The sequence below is a fragment of the Podarcis melisellensis genome, assembly GCF_964234715.1.
Source record: "Podarcis melisellensis genome assembly, chromosome: 8".
In the NCBI taxonomy this organism is placed as follows: domain Eukaryota; kingdom Metazoa; phylum Chordata; class Lepidosauria; order Squamata; family Lacertidae; genus Podarcis; species Podarcis melisellensis.
Genome location: NC_138540.1, coordinates 64,410,178 through 64,430,846, shown reverse-complemented (window position 1 = coordinate 64,430,846; position 20,669 = coordinate 64,410,178). Strand labels below are relative to the sequence as shown.

The 20,669-nt window shown below is 46.3% G+C and overlaps 1 protein-coding gene across 1 annotated transcript in view; it reads right to left on the bottom strand.

The window, feature by feature from the left end:
* Positions 1-20,669, bottom strand: part of MAN1C1 (mannosidase alpha class 1C member 1) — a 132,742-nt gene that overhangs the window by 10,098 nt on the left and 101,975 nt on the right. The window contains exons 4-7 of the mRNA XM_081921471.1: positions 17,762-17,842; positions 13,172-13,266; positions 5,829-5,952; positions 1,861-1,954 (exon numbers count right to left, since the gene is read on the bottom strand). Coding sequence (XP_081777597.1) covers positions 1,861-1,954; positions 5,829-5,952; positions 13,172-13,266; positions 17,762-17,842 — 394 coding nt within the window. The remainder of the gene's footprint in view (positions 1-1,860; positions 1,955-5,828; positions 5,953-13,171; positions 13,267-17,761; positions 17,843-20,669) is intronic.

Sequence of the window (20,669 nt, the reverse complement as noted above, 5' to 3'; positions counted from 1 at the left end):
TTACAGGAGGGGCACAAGCCGCAGGGGATGAGGAACATGCCATGGCTGCAAGCATCACAGCAGAAAAGCCCATCAATTGACAGAACAGCAAGTTCAGAACCTCCTGGCAGCTGGCGAGGCCGTCTAGATTTTGTAGTTGTGATTCTCTGCCTGGAGTGACATATTAGAGTCCTGTGGAGGTTTCTATAGCCGTAGCAGATTGCCAAAGAGGGGAGGTGGACTGAGCAGAGAACCACGATGCCAGGTGTGGAAATGTGTGCAGAATACTGAATCGCAGAGCTTTTCCAAGGCTACCTGCTCAGACTAAGCAGCTCTGCAACCTGCTAGCCTGAGGGAAATCTGCCTGGAAAACCGTTGGACAGATTTATAACTTTAAAGTACACTGGGGGGATTTTATTTTTACATCTCAGCGCATAGATTCTTCAGGGCAGCCAAGGGTGTGCAAATCACTTTTTTTTTCAAAGAAAAGAACAGAATTTATTCCCACTGCTATATATATATATATTCCTAGATGTGAATACATGTATGGCGAGCCTCTCCATCAATGAGTATTCATGGTTTCCACTTGAAATGCAGGTTACTATGTGGTGGCTTCTTGCATGTTTTCAAGCTTACTGGAAATACCAAAATCCCATTCTGAAGATTCTCTACAGTTTTTCATTGGTTTCAAGCACAGTCAAGCCTGGCAACATACTCTGCTCCCTAACCTGGCACCCTCCAGAGGTTTTTGATCACAGCTCCCTTAAGCTCTAGCCTGTACAGCTGACTGCCAGGAACATTGGGGGGGCACTGGATGGAGGAAAGCTGCTGTAGCAGTAGATGAAGGGGGATGGAGGGCATGGTTAAGGCTAGCCATGGGTGGGATTGGGTGGGCCATCTGCAGTGTTATCAGTGTCCTTTCCATTCTTAAAATAGGTTGTTGTTGTTGTTTTTGGTAGCTCAGACAGCAACAGAAGGACTAGTGACACATGTGCTGCTTGTGACCTTCCCTGTTTGACCACAGTGCAAAACATGATGCTGGACTAGATGAGCCTTTGGTCTGATCCATCAGGGACCTCCTCATACTTTACCCTAAATCTACTGCTTATCAATTTTATTTGATGCCCCAGAGTTCTCTTATTATAAGAAAGGGGCAGGGAATTATCCACAGCATATATACTTTATAAACCTCTAACTTGTCCCTCATATTAGTACCCCCCTCCCCCGGTCTGGTCCTTCCTGCCCCTTGCAATGTTTTAGCTTAGGGAAGTGCTTTTGCCCTCTGACAATCACAGGGGAGAACAGAGTCCTAGAATCCTGAATCCCTTCAACTCTCTATATAGCAGGCCTGGGAGAACTGTGGTCCTTGGGGTACTGGTGACCTACAACTCCCATAATCCCTTGACCATGCCAATAGGATTTGGAGTCCACCATCATGTGGACGGCCAGAGATTTCCCATCCCTGTTTGATAGGAGTCTTTCAGCCTATGCTTGCAACTGCAGCAGGTGGCTGCTGAAGAAAGGGAAGAGGAACACCCCAAGGGTTAATACAGTTGGTGCGTTGTGGAGGTCACTTGTCCAAGGCTGCCCACCCCGCCTCTTAGTCTAGTTTGCCTTGTGTGGTCCTGGATGTTAAGAGATACTTGGCAGGGATCAGGGCTCTGGGCGTGAGTGATGACTCTCTTGCATCTGTTCAGGAGAATTGCTTTGACTGAAGCACCCTGCATAATGAGCTCCTTGATTAGCATCAGTGAGGATTTTAATTTGGCGGCTAATGTTTCCTTGGCTTGATGCTCTTGCCCTAGTGAGAGGCCCTAGAAAGTCTGCCACACATCAGCAAGCATTTCTCTGGCTCAGCCGAGGGACTCTTGAAATACTCACGCTGCACCCAGTTCCCGGTTACTGGACTGAGGAAATTAGGGTAAAGTCCCTGTGGCTTCTCAATTCTGTTCAGGACTTTGCGGATGTTCATCACCTACAAGCAAAAAAGAAGAGATAAGCTCCTTTCTTTTTTCCAATTCACAGGTGGGGTTTTTTAAAGCAACAACAACAACAACCTATAAACAAACTACCCAACCAACCAAACTGCCAAGCAGACCAGTTTCAATCAGTTCTGTGCACACCTTGTTGTCCTTTGGGAAAGCAAACACTGTCCTTCACTTCCAAATCTGTGGTCTTCAAGAGAAGACCTTCCTATAGGAACACGTGATAAGGTACCAGGGCATGCTCCGAAAAGTCTGAAGGCATGTCATGAAGCTTCCTATGTGGGCTGGGGCCTAATCAGTCCTTTGATGGGAGACTGGCCTAGAATTCCACAGGAGTTTCAAGAAGGAACAGGTGCAGGATATGAATACATTGGGTAGAATTCTAATTTTCAGACATGCATTAACTCTTCCCAGCTGTGACTCACACACTCAACACTAATTAGGCTTGTGGGGAAGCAATGGAAGCTTTCCCTCACCTTTAATTACTGCTGAGGAGGGGAGTCAGTGGGCCAGGAATTGTTCTGTGGGTCTGCTGCTCCACATAGGAAGCTACCTTATATTCAGTCAGACCACTAGTACAGATTGGTACATTTACTAAGGAAGTGATGTGATTTGGTGAGTGTTATGTCAACCTCCCTCCACAAGGGCACTCATGCTTGAGAAAGGGCTCCCTTTCTTGTGTCTCAGGCCTTGCAGTGGGTTACTCCTAAAGAATATAAACCTAGTGTTGCCAGATAAGGTCAAAGTCATCTCCCCAGCTTGCTGCTTCTAACAGTAATCAGCCAAATGCCTCTGGCAGATTCAAGAGGACAAGAACATTCCCTCTTGTCTGTCCCCAGTATGAGGCATTCTGAGGAATACTGCCCGGAAGTACATGTCCTGGGACATATAGCTACAGTTGACATTGCTTGCCAGAAAATCTCACCCATTCACTTTCCTACCATTGCTTCGGATTCACCAGGGGCCAAAGGCACCAGGCTGACAACTGAAGGCCTATCCCAAGCAAGAAAGAATGAAGAAATAGATGCAGCTTCCTAAAAGTTTCCTGATAAGGAAAAATTTAATCTGTTGCCGAGCAACTGCAGCCTGTGGCCTAGCAACTACCCATGGATTCCTTCTTGTTTTCCCCTTGCCAACAGACCTTTGGCTGGCTGGGACATCTCTTGTAGTTGGAAAAGCCAAGCCAATGGCGTCCGGTGGGCCAAACAGCAGCCGGATCTGGCTTGAAGGCTGCCAATAACTGGTTCTATGGTACACAAAGGGCAATGGCCAAGGGTGTTGGCATTTCACCTCAATAAATATTCCTGATGATTCAAAATTTAATAGCTGTTTGGCAGTGAGAAATTCAGGCAGGTGTGTGAGTCCCACTACTTTCAATGTGGACGGTTTTTACAGGAGGCGTTTCTGGCCACCTATTTCCCACATATTTTATAAAATCTAGCTAAAGTGGTCCTATGCAGACACAATACTTAATCATAGTTTCTTTTAATCTTCCATAGTTGTGATAAATCCCATCACTTAACTGTGATGGAAGTCTGGTTTACAAGCTAGAAAGTGAAACCAGAGTTTAAAACCGAGTTTGCAAACTATGGGTTGCACTGTCCTCTGTTTTAAATATTATACCTACACTGAACAAACCATGGTTAAGGCAGCTTCCCCTGCATTCCAGCCCAGGGTTAAGCAACAAACAGGGGTTAGCAATAACTAGGATTGAGTATGAAGTCTGCCCCAGACGCTTTTAACTAGCCAAAAAAGTTGGTTCCAGCCACATAATCACAACTGTTATCCTGTTAACCACCCTGAGACCTGCAGGTATAGGGCAGAATATACATTTAATAAACAACAACAACAACAAAACAACATCATCATACTGGTGCAGCCGAAGAACATGGTGTGTTAATGATGTGTCCATAATAAACAGGGACAGGCAGTGCCCTATTAAAGGGCCCAGGCTGCCTTGGCTGCGCGCTAATGAGCTGACCAGCTTTTCAGAAGCCCATTTCCCTCTAGATGGCTGTCTGCAACTGGTTCCTCCTGTGCGCTTTTGTTTTCTCACGCAGCTTTAGCTTTAATCTACTGCATGTTCAGAGCAGGCGAATCCATTAAACAAGCCGGTTCTCACACTTATTGATTGGCTGGGCTTAATAGCACAATAGAGATTCAGTCGGCCTCTTGGAAAAGCATTAAGAACCTCACCCCCTCCCCCAAACCCAGAGCTCTCCCCCTACACCATAGGATGTCTTATGAACAAGACATATCTCTAGGTTAATCATAGAGTTGGAAGGGACACTGACGATACTCTAGTCCACCCCCTGCAATGCAGGAATATGCAGCTGTACCATACAGTAATCGAACCTGCAACCTCGGCGTTATCAGCACCACTCTCTAAACAACTGAGCTATCCAGGTTTAAATCTGAGTTTGCAAACCATGGGTTGCACTATCCTCTGTTTTAAATATTACACCTACACTGAACATACCATGGCTAAGGCAGTGGCCCTTACCCTCTCACCAGGGTGTTTCTACTCTTCCTTTCTGATTTTGCCTTTCCCACCCTGCTAGGTTTCCTTTCTCCAATCTTCTTCTCTGCTCATGCCCTTTCTCATTCACTCCGTCCTTCAGTAAACTTCACCACTCTTATGCAATGGGCCTTTCTGCTGCCCTGCTCTGTTCAGGCCTTATCTTCTCCATTCCGATTCCGTGGCTTCCCTGTTTCACATTCATCTCCTGCTACTCTTGTGTCTCTTGCTTCTCTGCTGCTCCTGCCCTTTTGCATCCTGCCTTCCTATTATCCATTCTGGGAACGGGCTGATTGTTCGCAAGGTGTCTTGCTGAAACAGCAGGGAGAACTTATCAGAGCGGTTTCTCCCAGGGTGGAACTCTGGGCTGATCTATTCCTGCTGGACTCAAGGGGTGGGTTCTTATTCTAATTGGAGCAGTTTGTCTCCTTCAGAATGAACTATTCCAAGGATGCTGAGCTGGAAGGAAGCAAGGGAGGAATGGAAGGTTCCCAGCAGCACATCTGGTTCTTCGTTCTCTCACACACAATGAACAAGATCACGGAATAAAACCTCGAGGTAAAAAACCAACGCTAATACAATTATTGGCTGAAAGCAGCTCCAGAGGAGCTCCTTGAGCTGCTGAAGGAGCAAATTACATAATCACAAAATATAGTGAGCACCTGGGGGGGGGCATAAACCTGTCTTAGTATTAACACATCTCTCTCATCAACAAATACTTTGGCAGGCCTAAGAAGTTGGGGCAGGGGCAGTACTTGGGCTTAAATACACAACCCTCCTTTGGACATGGCCAACAGCAACACAGCTGCTTTTAGAAAGAACCATAAAAGAATCAGGATTTTTTCTTTAAAAAACTCTGCTTTCCCAAACTGGGTCTTCTAAGGGCTTCTCAGACTTTCCATCCACAGTGTCCTCATTACGTCGGTCAGGACAGCACATTCAGGAGTGCCTTATTTTACTGACAGACAGTCAAAAAGGTGCCCCAGTACAATTGCTAGAGTTAGCCAAGGCGCTTAACCCTGATGACTCCCTGCGTCTTGGCTCTGGGGCTGGAGGGAGAGTGCTGACAGTAACTGCTCCCGGAGTTCCATCCAGCTCATCAGAGACTGACTGACACAGCCTGGTGGGCAGAGCCAGGCAGCTGCAGGCTTGAGTCTGAGTCACCAAAGAGGCAATGGGCAGGTTTGTGTAGCAGCAAGAGGTTCCTGCTCCTCAGGAGCTCCTCAGCCAGATGGGTGGAGTATAAATAAATTATGATCATCACCACCACCACCAACATCATCACAAGCTACAATTACATCTAGGGAGGAGGAACGTACCCGTGAATGTATAAGGATTGTACTTGCCTTTTCAGTATAAACAGGATTTCCGGACAGCTCCGAGAGGTGCACAAATTCTAAGTGGAGGCTGCCAAATTCTGCTAAAATGCTGCTTCCTGCGGATGCCCATCCCCAGCTCCAGCTCATCCCACTGCAGGGGGCAGAAAAGAAAGCATTAAATTGCTAAGCACAGAAAGCAGACTCCCAGAGCCAGCCCCGCTGCAAAGCTGGTACAGTCTATTCACTGCAAGGTCTAACTGTAGGTCAGTGGCTTTCGAACGGTGTTACTGGTAATGTTGGGGTTCCTCAGAGGTTTAACGGGGTCCCTTAAAGAAAAGGGTCAGTGGCCCCCACCACTACCAACCCTCCACTTCTACAGTGCCCCCAGAGTGTGTTCAATGTGTTCTGAAGTGCACTACCCAGAGAACAGCCTTGCCGCACAGCAGAGACGGGGAATCTGCTGCTTTGCTACAATTCCCATCAACCTCAGCTAGCACAGCCCATGCCCAGATATGATGGGAGTTGTAGTCTAGCAACATCTGAAGGGCCACAGCCCTCCCTTATAGCCTTCACCAGGCCTGAGTCACTGACTGACTGTCCCAGAAGCATCTGCAAGGGCTGAGAAGTGTGCAGGAGTTTCTCAGCAGACAAATTCACCGAGAAAGGGCCGCAGCTCAACTTAAGAGAACATGCTTTGCATGCTAAAGACCCCAAGCTCATCTCCCGTTAACAAGACCCCCCTGGTAGCAGGTGATGGGGAAATGCCTCTGTCTAAGCTCCTAAGGAACCACTGCCAGAGTAAACAACAAAGGTCTACATGGTCACTGCCAGAAGGAAGCTTCCAATGTACGTGGAACAGATGTGGAAATGACTCCTTGCAGCTGTTCGAAAACCATGGACCTAGACGTAGGGGTGGAATACTTCAGGTCCAGGCACCAAAGGCAGCCCTCCAGGCCCCTCTCTCTGGACCTCTGCAGTCTCCCAGGCTACACATCCTCCCCATTCACACCTCCCATTGGCCTTGCTTTTTGCCCTCCTCAAAGTGTTTTTGCCTGGCTGGAATGTGTCTTTGTGAACTCAGAAATTGACTCTTGCCTGCCTGGAGGGCAGATAGAGAGGAGTGGGAGAATGTGAAGAAACTAGGCTGCTGTACAGAATGCAATTTGCACATTAGTTACACTTCCCACTTTGCCTTGAATGCCACCCACCAATGGCAAGTGGCCCTCGGCAGGTTGCACAGAAGGGAATGCGGCCCCCAAGACACACCCTGGACATAGACCATGACTTATCAGATGTGGCTGGTAAGATCCATTTTCTTGTTCCATACAAGTAAACTGAAAGCACTGGAGCGTGCCATTCACTGTTTGAGATGGAGCAAATGCAACGATTATTTTTTTAAAAAATCAAGTCTTTTCACCTTATCCCAGCAGTTCTGCTTTTCTTAAACAGGCTTTTAAAGACTTTGATCATTTTCCACCTTCAAACAGCTATACTATGGCTATCTTTCCCTGATCTTTTTGCTGCTCAATTAAAATTTTTATGTTTGTGGCTTCTTGGTTATTGCCATTAATTTGTATTGTGGATTTTATTGCTGCCTTTCATCAGATCAAAATGTGGGATATTAAGGCATAACCATAGTATATAAAAATAAAACACACTCAGCCCACTGGAGAGAAATAATATTGTTGGGCTACAGCCTGCGTTTTTGCAGACAGCAAAAACAGGAAGTTCTCATACGAAAACAAGAGCCTGCTGATCTAGTCTAGCATGCTGCTGGGCAATGGCTGGTTTAGATCAGCATACTGCTCTCACAGTGGCCAACCAGATGCCAGGACCTGTGCATAACAGCACTCTCCCTACTTGTGATTCCCAGGAACTGCCATGCAGAAGATCCAGCGGTGGAGGCAAAACATAGCCATCATGGCTACTAGCCATTTTAATCAGTCTAATGCTCTTTTAAAGCCATTCATGTTGGTGGCCATCACTATTTCGTCTGAGAGCAAATTCCAGAGTTTAACTATGGGCTGCTTGAAGAAGTACCTTCTTTTGGGTTTATCCAGACTTACCTTTCCTCTGCGCTTTGCAGACGTGGTCTGAGCACCCCGTATCAGAGCAAGTGGCAATCCATGGACAATACAAATAGCCCAAATAGATTCAGTTTTAAAGAGTGGGTTTTCGCAGGAAAATTTATGGAGCAAAAAAATAATAAGAAAAAGAAGGGTGCTCTGACATGGCATTTTAAAGTACAGACCTTTGCCTGGAAAAAGCAGGGCAAGAGGTAAGTGTGGATAAGCCCTATGTCTGCTCTGAATCTCCCAATCATTAGATGTCCCTAAATTCCACCCTTGAGAGGGAGAAAACTTGTTCTCCATCCATTTTTCCCACACCATGCTTAATTTGACACACCTCTATCACATCTTCCTCTTACTTGCACATTCTCTAAACTAAAAAGCCCCAAATGTTATAACCTTTCTTCATAAAGGAGTTTCTCCATTCCTTTGATTATTTTGGCTCTCAAGGCTCAAAGGCAGTCTTTCGCAAACTGCTCCCCGCCCCCAATGTTTTAGAGTACAACCCAGCATGTTGGGAGTTTTGTCCTAAAGATCTGGAAGGCACCAAGTTGGATAAGACTGTACTAGTGAGTGAGTTCTCGGACAAGGTTAGCAAGCTGTATTTGGCCTGAATGTCACAGGCTGTGCAAGCCTGAGAACAGTGTACATTTCCCCACATTCACGCAGAGTGCAAACAACACCATTGGCAGCACCGGTCATAGGTGACTGGGATAATCCAGAGCACAAAACCCAAAGCCTGAAGCAACAAAAGCACTGCTTCTGGTCTTAAACCAAAAATGACACATGTAGCCCCAGCCCTTGAGAACTCTGTAGAGAGCCACTACAGTGTTAAGAACTTGCTCACCAAAGGCAGAAACTTTCTCCCTTATCTGCTTCAATCTCATAACACAACATTCTTGATTACAGTCTTTCTTTTTCTTTTTAATCATCTGTGCCTCCTGCACGGCGACCCATATCTTTCAGGGTTTGATCTGAAAATAGCCTCTGCAGCTGCTGGCTTGGGAGGGTTTCAGTAGTTTTCATTTCAGGAGAGATGCAGGCCTGATTTTGCAATCTCTTGAATAGCATGATCATGGGTGGCAGATTGCTGCGCAATGCTCCCATCTCTTGGTTTTGTTTGTTTTTTTAATTAAAAAAAGGAGGAGTTAATATTGCTCCAACTGGGGGGAGACAGCAGATGGCGCTGAAAGGCTTGTGCAGCAGGCACTAGGATCGCTGGTTCGAGGTTTGTAGACAAATGCTCTCTTGGCGAGATGTCAACTGCGGACAGATCCACACCATACATTTAAAGCATACGCAACTCACATTTAAAGCACGTAGCCTGCCCCCCAATCCTGGGAACTGCAGTTTCCGCCTCACACAGCTACAGTTACCAGCACTCTTAACCAACTACAGTTCCCAGGATTCTCTGGGAAAAGTCATGTGCTTTAAATGTGCATTGAGTGTGCTTTAAATGTACAGTGTGGATCTGCCTTGTGTTTAGATAATAGGATGGGTGTGTGGCAAGATATTTTCTACGGGCAGTTACACCTCCAACAGAAGGCATCATGAAATTAGACAGATTCACAAAGGATGGGTCTTTCAACAGCTATTAGCTGAAGGAGACGTCTATGTTCAGAGGCAGATACCTCTGAATACCAGTTGCTGGGAGGCAAAAAAATGGGGAAGATCTGTTGCTTTCATCCTCTGCGCATGGGCTTCTCACAGGCCTGCTTGTGGGCTTCCCATGGAGACACCTGGTTGGCCACTGTGAGAACAGGATGCTGGACTTAGATAGGCCTTTGGCCTGATCCAGCAGGCTCTTCTTATGCCCTTATGTGTGTGTGTGGTCTCATGACTGCAAGCTTGAGGGCAAGGCCTGCATCTTTTAATTTTGCTTTATATACGCTGCCTAGTTACTGTACATACTTGAGAAAAATAAAAATTCATTAAACACACAAACGTTGGGTTCAACATTTTTGTTATTTTTTAAGCATTTTGGTTGGTGATTGCCTAGCAATTCATCCTCTGTCACTAAAGCAAGATTAATAGGGTCAAGTTATAAGAAATTTGTTGGGTCATAAATCCAGGTCTGTTTGCCTCTAGCAACAGGCATAAGATATGTGCCAGGGGCTGCAATAATGCTAAGCTCACTTACCTGGAAATAAGCCCTGCTGAACTCAGTGGGACTTTAGTTCTCCACAGACACAAGTTACAGAAAATTGCTTCAAGTTGCAAAAAACTGAAAGGAGGTTTGGAGAGAGGACAGAAAACCTGTATGGCCTTTTACTTCTTCTTGGTTAACAGGGGGAGGGTCTGTGCAGATTTCTTCCTTCCGTCCCAGTCAGACGTCTTTGATAATCGTCACCACCATGCCCTTTTCTCTCACCCCTTTGGGATTATGTTCTCACATATGGTCATTCAGCTCCCCTGCCTCCTCCACACCCTCCCATCGCAGCACACTGCTCTTTCAGAGTCTGTAAAGCCTCAAGAAACCTCCAAACATTTTCATTTGTTCAGTGTTAGCCAAGGTTGCCGGTGAGACGTCTGGAGGATTCTAGACCAGCAGTATCATTTTCTCAAGTGCCACACATGTGGCATTTGGGGCAAAAAGCCTAGCTGGTGGTATTGAGTTTAGTGGAAAGGGACAGAGGGGAAGTGCAGCTCTAGGACTTTCTTCAGAGCAGAAGCATCAATGCCATGTACTGGAGTGACAGGGCAATTGACAGGCCCTCGTTGCTCTAGCAAGGCTTACAAATGTGTTTGTGACAAATTAGCATGGAGAAAGTTAGAAAATGGGGGAAATAACCAAGCAAAGGCAAGGTAATTCTTTTTCTTTGATGTGGGTTCCTCTTTCACACTAGCATTTTAAATCATAACACTTCATTGCATTACAGCTGCCTGAATAACTTTTGTGAAAGCCTAGTGTTGAACCTGTGCAGTCGTAAGTAAGCAGCACTGAGTTCAACAAAGTTTACTTCCTGGAATTTATGCATAGGATTGCTGTCATCGCTAATCCTAATATACTGGGCATTCTGTTATGTAGTGCTGTTGTATGTGCTGTATTTGTGCTGCTATACACAGACAAAGAGCAGCACCACATAGCATAAGATCCTATTTATTTATTTGTGATTTGTGTGTGTGTGTGTGTGTGTGTGTGTGTGTGTGTGTGTGAGAGAGAGAGAGAGAGAGAGAGAGAGAGAGAGAGAGAGAGAGAGAGAGAGAGATAGAGATAGATTAGCTATGGGGGCTATCGAGATGAACTTCTGCACTTCAAAATTCAAAATTCACCTCAATGCTGATTCAGCCGGATTAAAAAGAAATAGAAAAAAACAGACAGGACTTTATGAGAACAGCATCCTGAACCAGACTGTAACCCATTGCAGTACAGGCACAATGTGAGGGGGAAAACACAACCACATCCTGTACAGAGTTAGGCCACTGGGTTCATCTGCAACTCCCTCTTGGCTACAGCTCTCCAAAGCCTCTGAACCCTTCCCAGACCTGACACCTGAGAGCTTTTCAATAGGTTAGACTAATTTCACAAGGTGAAGAAAATCTTGGCATGCCTAGAGGTGTTTGTGTGGCTGGAGAATTATAGAAAGATCTTACAAATTGAAAGACTGAAGTAAAATTATGATAAAAGTGTGCAAAGGCCTTGATGTAAGATGATGCCTTCTGCCACACAAAAAATAGAGGGGCTGTGGCTAAACACACCCCCCCCCGCAAGCAATCCAGGAATATGAGATGGTTTGTGCCACTGAATCAGTTATTTCTTCTGATCTGCCTCTCTTCTTATTCCCCCTCTCCTCCCAATCATTAGATCACATTTTCAAAAAGTTGTTTCTGTGTGCCACCATGGGAGACAGAAACTGACTTTGAAAGCGGAGACTCTCAGATTGGGTTGTCCCTAAGCCTCAAGGCACCTTTCACATATACTGTACATAAATTTACCGTTAATATTTACCATGTTGCATTTTTTACATATAAAAAATAAAGAGGCAGGGTAAAAAAGAAAGAAAAATCCAGCTTTTCTTGAAATGTTCCATCAGCAGTCCCAAAATAGCCAATGCCCTTTGGCAGCTGTGCTCAGAGCAGCTGGCCATTGTGATGCAGTTCTTGTGGGGAGGGAGGAGCGGGGCACATGATCCCAGCAGCTGTTGGTCTTTTGACCAGAGGCTGTGCCCTGGCTGTACCCTTGTCCGTGGGGTTCAGGCTCCATTCTTCCAAAAGCCTATGCATCACTATGCATGCCCACTCTTCGTTTTAGAAGATGCTATCCCCCACACTCAGGCATAGTTCCTCTCCCTGTCTTAGGGTGAAACTCCCAGTCAGCTGCTGTATGTGGGTGCAAGGGAAGGAGGAAGCCTCTTTAAGCAAGCCAGACTCTATCTGAGGGTGGGCATGCTGGCCAGGGCAGGGTGGGGAGTGAGCCTACCTGAAAGCTATTTCATTGGATCATAAGAATCGTGGAGCTGGAAGGGACCATGAGGGTCATCTAGTCCAACCCCTTGAAATGCAGGAATCTTTCACCCAACATGGGGTTTGAACCCACAACCCTGGTATTAAGAGTCTCGTGCTCTACCAACTGAGCTATCCACCGTGAGGGAGCTGCTGGGATGGCAGCAATGCTTTAAAAGCGAGATCTGGTGTTGAGAAAGTGGAGAGGGAGGGTTTTATTTCCTCTACCCAGCCCCTAACTCTAGAACATAAAAATATGGAGCTGAGAGGAGGTATGTCTCATGCGTATACAATCAAAGATTTGAAGTAGCAAATGCTTCAGTTTAGGCCAGTTCCGGTTTCCCTAGGGCACGGGTATAGAACTTTTTTCCAGCCTGAGGGCCACATTCCTTTCTGGGCAACCTTCCAGGGGCCACATGTCAATGGTAGGTGGGACTAGAGGCACAGCAAATAATGTAAATATTGCCTTTGTACAGTAGGCTAGTTTCTGCAGACATATTCCTCTCTCTATCCTCCACATAGAAGAGCAAAGACATATTCCAGCCAGACAAAAACATTTGGGGTGCAAAGCAGAGCCAGTGAGGGGTGTGGCCTGGGGAGCGGAGGCATTGCCCAGTTAGCATGCCCAGTGATCAAGGACAATGGAAGAAGTAGTCCAAAACATCTGGATGGCAACATGTTGGCACTAGGGGAAGCCTACCACCATCATGATCTGCTTGTGAGCTTCCCAGAGGTACCTGGCCGCTGGAAACGGGATGCTAGACTTTTAGCCTACCCTTTAGCTGGGCTTGCCTGCTCTCGTACCAGATGCAACATCTGAATTTATTGAAGACAACAGATGAACAATATGTGCCTTGCCTGCCCAGGTTTATGACTCCCCGTGGGATGCCCGTAGGTGTGTTAAAGGCTGGCAGAAGTTTCTCTCCAAGTTCTAGGGCTTTGCTTTTGAAGACCTGTTTGAAAGAGAGAGAAAGAGAAGAAAGACATCGTGAGAAAGCAGATAAGGAAAATAAGAACTGTGCAGGAATGCAAATTGTGTTGTGTTTCCAAATAGAAATCTCCGTATGTTTAGTTTGTAAGAGGCACTTCACAGAGAGGCAGGCTGGGGTTTCAATCCACACAGACTTTATTTTTTCTGCCAGGATCAAATGCAATGTGTTTGTGTGCATTGGCCACAGGGGCTATCTCTCCCCACCCCCCATGCAAATGGAATGAACTATTTGAACCATCAGCTGGTGCATCAGGTTGGGATGGCAGCTTCACACCAACCCCAAATCCCGCCAAAGCCAACCAGGACGCAAATGAATTCATGATTCGAAACAGCAGCCGCAATGCAAAGGGAGATGAAGTGACTGCACCTGAACCAGTCACCTGCAAATGACTTGAGGAGGTGAGGAAAGATTCACCCTGGAAATTGATCTTCTACAGCTGGAGACAGGCATCATTTTTGCAGAGCATTTAGGAAAGAGGCACTGTTGTCTATAAGGTGCACACTCAGCCCACTACAAACCCCGGTAAGCCTGCAAAGCTCTCTTTGGCCAGATGCAATAGCATACAAAAGAAACTGGTATAAACACCACCAATAAGGATGCCTCTTTCATACCACCTTCAGCAGCCTTTAAACCTGTTGCCGGTCTGCAGCCTAAGCAAGTCAGGAGTTGCCAATTTAGGATACTAAGCAATAACCTATGAAATGATCCACTTTGGACATTTGTAGAAAGAAGGGCTTTGGCCAAGAATGTGTGGTGTACATTCAAATAAACAACAAGGGGTTGGGAGAGCTGAGAGGACCTCAGCTCGTCTGCAGTCTTGGGACTCAGCACAAGTAATTCATTTGCAATAAGATGCCTACTCACTATCAGACTCCGCATTTGCATTCTCCCCATTTCTCCCCCCGCCCACCATCCATGTAATTTACAGGCGAGCCCTGTGTTATCTGAGGAAATGGAAAATGAAGAGGATTACGTGAATGCGTCCTTACATCTGGCATGAAAAACGTGGCATCTCCTCGTGTGGCACAGCTCATCTCTCCCCCTTCCTCCCTGCAAGCCACTGCTCCTTTAACCAGCTGAGTAAAGACTAACCAATAAGTCAAAGGTTTCAGCTTCAAATCCTGCCACCTGATCTACTGCCAACTCACTCGGAGAAGCTGGCTTATGGCTTCTCTCCACATATTCTTATGCTAATGCCTTGGCAGGCGTGCCTTCACTCTACTTTGAGAAGTGTAATCTTTGGTTTTGTTTTTGGGTTTTTGGGCTGGAAGGGTGGGTGGAGCAGGATGGGCATTGCATGTCTGAGATGTTCACGCCAAGGGACAAAAATGATTTCAGGAAACAGAAACCACAAGGAGTCTGAAACTTGAAGCACAACCACAACAGCTCCTAATGTAGTGTAAATATAACCACATCACACAGCCTTTTTGCTCACAGTTCATTACTACACAATGAACATCAGGATCTAGAACTTCAAGTCCACAGTTAATGTCTTCCTCGTTCCTTTTTTTAACAGTTTACTGTCTGTTCTAGTTCATTTCCAGGGTTCTTTTTTAAAAAAAACTTGGCAAATTAAGTTTCCCCAATCTGGGCCTGCCAATTCTTTTGAGGAACAATTACTACCAGTGCTCAATAGATTAGTCATGACAACAGGAAACCTATTAAGTTGCTTAGGGGATCGTGCACAAGCTTTTTCCTTCAAGCCCCCCTAAGTGAGTCCAAGCTGCAGCTGATGGTTCTAAGACAGCAGGAAATCCTCTGGAGGCTATAGTCCACACTGTTTCCTATATATTTGGGGGCCTTTCATTTAGATGGCAAAGATCAGGTTCAGAAAGAGAGAAGAGGTGGAAAGAAAAATGACCTGGATGTACCTAAGCCAGGCATGTCACAGAATTTCATCAGAAATGGAAAAGAGAGTGGAAACTACCACAAATTACATACTTGCAAGAGCTAGTGCAGCCTTCGTCAACCAGGTGTCTAGGGGGGTTGCAGTTGAAAACATTAAGGAGACATCAGGTTGGCAAAACCTACTAAAATAAACAGCTCCACAGCTCAAAACACACTAGGATTTTTTTTTTTTAAGTAGCAAAATGCTAGAACATTTGCACACAACTCCTTCCATTTTTGGCCCTGGATTGGTTTAACTCTCTTGCTCAGATATGCAAAGTCCCCAGCCAGATCTGTGGACAGGGAGCTTGCCGAATGCTCCAGCCTCTGCCTTGGGCATTTTGCGCAATCCCTCCATGCCCACCGTCAGAAATAGATGATGCAAACAGCCTCTGCTTGTACTTGGGAGCAGCGGGAAAACAAGGAGAAAGCGTACTGCAGTGGAATTTTATCGCTCAGCAAAATTCATTTTGGCAAGGGAGATTAATCTTTGTTGAGGCTGGAGGCTGCATCACCTTTGGAAAGCAGATGGCATTCACTCAAAAGGGAAGAAACATCTTTGGAGGGACACACCACCGGCTGCAGGGGTATCACTAAGGCCCTCTCTTCCCCCTGCCCTAGGTTCATACCTTGCCCATTCAAAGCCTGTCAGTTAAAAGCAAACTTCCTCTCCAAACCAGATCTGGGATTTTGGGTCATCAGGGATGGCCCAGTTCCTCAGGGCTTGAATAGGCAGCATGACTCCCTCCAGATCTGTACGCAAATACATATTTTCAAGGTGTGAAGATTAAGTTTTGGGGCAGGGAACCAGGAATGGAGAGGTAGGATCATTCGTTCTGTTTCTGTAGAATAGAGTGAGCTGTAGCTTAGTGGTAGAGCACCAGCCTTGCATGCAGAAGTCCCGGGTTCAATCCCCAGCATCTCCAGGTAGGGATGGGGGAGAACACTGTCTGGAATCCTGGAGAGGGGCTGCCAGTCAGTGTAGACCCTGCTGAGCCATATGGACCAGTGGCCCGACTCAGTATAAGGCACCTTCCTATATTCCTGTGCTAGAAATATGGAGGGACACCAAAGCCCTACCTCCTGATCCTTGGAAATCTCACAGACAGAGGAGTCCCTCTCTGGCTTATGCCGCATCACCAGGTGTTGCTCACACACTTGCAAGACTACATTTGCAGTTGTACGGGCCGGAACCCCTCTCAAATGAAAGCTGGAATTTTCAAGGTACCAAATCCTGTCCTCGGCAGTGAATTATTGTGCCTTTCCCGTCCCTGCATAGCATCAGTCGGGGGGGGGGGGTCTGTGTGCTTTTTGCAAGTACAAGGACTGAAATCCACAAGCAAGCTAGGATTTCTAACCAGCCCTCTCAAATCCAAGGCCACAGCTCCATGTGCTAAGATGCTGGTTTTCAAAAGGGAGAATGAGAAAATCAGTCATGAGGATAAGTTGCCTCAAAGACAGCTTATTTATTTTTATGTAGTTTAGCAAATTTATAGCCTGCCTTTCCTGCCAAAGATACCCTGGCCAGCTTCTTTGCCACTGCCACCCTCTCCCTCTTCAGTGCACAGAGGACTAGCATATGGATGGTAGAATCCCTGCGTAGGATTCTGCGATGTACGCTAACGCATGGCACCAGTTGCATGGAGCAACAAGCTCAAACACACACAGCATGCTGTACGAAGGGAGGTTTCCATCCCCCCCAAAAAAATCTGTTTTTTAAATAGCTTGCTAAGACAGCGAGTGGCTGGCATTTCCATGCCGGCTGTAGAAGAGGGTAGGTTCTCTTCCACTGCAGCTGGGATAGGAATGCACCCTCTTAGCAGACTAGTCTTTTGTTTTTCTGTAAGTTGGTAACTTTCGTTGGCTTATTATTTACAAGACTGCTCTATCTTCTGACTAAAAGTTCTGAAGGTAAGTATTTACTCATCTGATAAATGAAAACCCTAATGGGACTTTCTGTCTTTGGACTGAGTTTTGGTGGTGGTTACAAAACGTGGGGGTGGGGGCCTTGCAGTTGGCGGGGCTTCCGCAGAATGGTGCAGGATACCTTTGAAGGCAGAAAACAGAGCTGAAGGCCTTGTCAAGCTGCCTTGACACTCATGGCTGCTTTTGCGGCAATATAGCGGAAAACAGCCGCCACTAAAAATGACACTTACCCCACTGCAGCATTTAACGTGACCCCGAGGGACCTATGAAAGTTCTTCTCTCGAACATCAGGAAATTAACAAGTTCTGAACGCAAGGCCAAGATCACGGCAAACAGCATTTCAGCAGGGACCAATGTACCAAACCAAAGAGCTATTTAGGAAAAATTGTCCACGGGAGAAAATATCTATACAGATGAGCCAGGCAAAGTAATTATGCAAGACTTAATTAACAGCCATCATCAGCATTCCAATATTTATAAAGGAGTCAGATTTTTAGCTTGCTGAGACACAGGGAACTGCTTCGAAGGGTTTGGTGGTTAGGGTTCTCTGGGGGCAGTTGTGTGTGTTGTGTGGATGTTGGTGGGTGGGTGTACGAATGCAGCTCTCTCAGACGCTCCATGTATGAAACGATGTGGAACAAACCTCTTCTCCAGTTAGGTAATATGCAGCCAGAAGCCCTCCGACGTAGCGGATGTTCACTTCAAACAAGGAAGCTTCGCCATTCTGTGGAAAACAATGTGGGAAGGTTTCAGGTTATATGCTAACCAGATGGTAAGACTGTAAGACTGACCAGTGACACAAAGTAAGCAAAAACACATTCCTCAGGATGGAACTTGAAGCTGATACAGAGCGTGAGGCTGCTGGCCAAAACAGAAGCCCTGAGTTTCCTTGCAACTTCTCCTCCAGTAAATCTCACAGCATGACATCATAGCACTGAGCGTGTCGCTGCCCACTTCCATTAGCTGCTTAAAGGGGTGGGGGGAACATAATGGTGCCTAGCAGTGAGATGCTAGCATGGGGGAAGGGGAGATGGAAATGCAGGGCCTTTGCCAGCAGTGCTATACCTAGCAGTGCTCTTAGAGAAGAAATCACACATGGCTGCAGCACACACTGAAGGGGTGCAGAAGTGAGCATTGGACTTGCTCGCCCTCATCCACATTATGCTTCGAATGAAAACTGGGGCCTGGGCAGGTCGGTTCCCAAGCAGGATCCCACTTACACAATCCATAGGTTGGCAAAACAGGGGTGGAGGGGCTTTCCACGTGAGGGTTTTTTTGCAGACAGACCTCTGATCACATTTAAGAGGCTATGTGAAGTGGGAGAGAATATGCATATCCACACTGCCCCTATGCCATAAACCGCTCCTGTGTGTGAAACTGACATGCCAGGGCCATGTGTGAACTGCCACAGTGGTGGGGAATCTTTGTCCCTCCAGGTGCTGCTGAACTAAAACTCCCATCAACCCAGGGCACTAGCCATGCTTGCTGGGGCTGATGAGAGTTGTAGTTCATCAATATCTGGAGGGCACCATGTTGGCTATCCCTGAGGGGTTCTTAAAAAAGATTAAAAATGATGAAGTCACATGAGGAAAGTACAGGTGACTCTCAATTTACAGTGGGGTTACATTCTGGGGATTGCCAAAGTCTTTTTTCCCAGACGCCCACTCCCTTTTTAATTTTAAATTTTTTTGCCAAGTGTGTAAAGCTGAATGTGTGCATGTTAAAGAACTGTAAGTTGTAAACTACCTATACACTAACCCTAGAGTTACCTGCTTACTAGCCCTGCTGTGAACTTTACTCAGCGGACGAGGCCTTACCACATGCAAAGGAAAGGGTGGGCCTTCCAAAATGGTGCTCTCCAGATTTTGCCAATGGGACAATGGCTAGGGATGATGGGAGCTGTTGTTCAGCAACCTCCAGGGGTCAAAGGTTCCCTACATCCAATACGGCCATTTTAAAAAGTGAAAGAGTTTTACATGACTTCCCTAACGTATGTAAATTCATAGGTGGGGGACTGGGCCAGCAGTGCCAGCAACCGAGTGTTTGAACATTACAAGAAGGGTGTTGGCAGGAGAAGGCAGGAAACATGATTGCTGAACGCTTCCTGTTCCCTCTGCTTTGTGTCTCGTTTGAAGAACTTGCATATTCATTTCGTTCAAATAATGGGGGGGAGTACGTTATGGATAGGCAGGAGACAATGGGGTATTTCTAAGCAAAGGCATTTGGGACAGTATGGTGTAGAAGGCAGGCCTGCGTAGCTTTCTTTCTTTCCTGGGCATCCGCTGATTTGTAAATGGGAGTCTTTCAGATAACCCTTTACCTGCAGCTAGTTGTGATCTATCATAATCCAGCTTTGGATCAGTGAAATGTCAAAGCAATTGCAGTCAAATTGTTCCTTTCAAAGATTTGCTCCTCAAGCCTGATCCTGCATGACAATTCAGTTTTGCTTTCTGAATAAATATCAGCTTCTTGCAACACACCCGCACGCACGCATACACAGCTTCCAGGTAGAACATCTACTTCAGGGATAAGTAAAAAGCACCATTAGAAAAAGGGAAATGGAAAGGAAGTGCAAGACAGCAGCATACATCAGCCTTGAGAAAGGGTCGCAGGTTTCTCTCCTCACATCATATACAGCGAATAACTCTCCCTCCCTCCCTCCCTTTCACACACACACTTTACTCCCCACAAGGAGCTCTCAGTGGTACACATGGTTTTCCTCTTATTGCCTTCTCAACAACCTAAGAAGAAGGTTATATGAGGAGTGTGCAACTGGGTCACCCAGTGAGTTTTACAGTGCAACAGGGATCTGAGCCCAGGGCTCTGTACACACCATACATTTAAAGCACACACACACACACACACACCCCATGCCACCTGACAAAGAATGGTGGGATCTGTAGTTTACCCCCAGAGCTACAATTTCCCAGAACCCTTAACCAACTACAATTTCCAGGGTTATTTGAGGGAAGCTGTGTATGGTACATATACAACTACTGTGGCATACTTCAAGTTCTGAACACTTTCAGGTTGGTGTGACTTTAGAGTAATGTGTGGAATGCCACAAGCCTGACATTTCATAGCTAAGTATACACGTTAGTAAAACTGGGTCTCAGATGTGCAGGCAGGGCAGGTGGCTGAATCCAGCTGTTAGATAGGTCAAGCTTGCCCCATGCTAGGCTACCAGTGCCTGGCTGTGTGTGGCCAGGTGGGAGCATCAGATGAACACACATGGGAAATGAGATGGTGAGAGGAAACAGTGGCTGGGGTGCCCTGAAGTGTAGCCCACACACCATCCAGTGGAGGGACAGACAGCCATGACACTTGCCCAGGACCATCCAGTTCTGACTGGACCAGTTTTGAACCTAGGGCTTCCAAATTTTAAGTCCAATCCTTTTAGGAAATGGTTAATTCATCTCTGCTCAAAAACACAGAGAGTTACCAGCCTTTGGGAACAATGCACTGTATATTTTATTTTCCAAGTGCACCTTTATGTTGGTTGATTCTTGACTGCTGACAGTATCAAATATGTGTGCACGCGCGCACACACA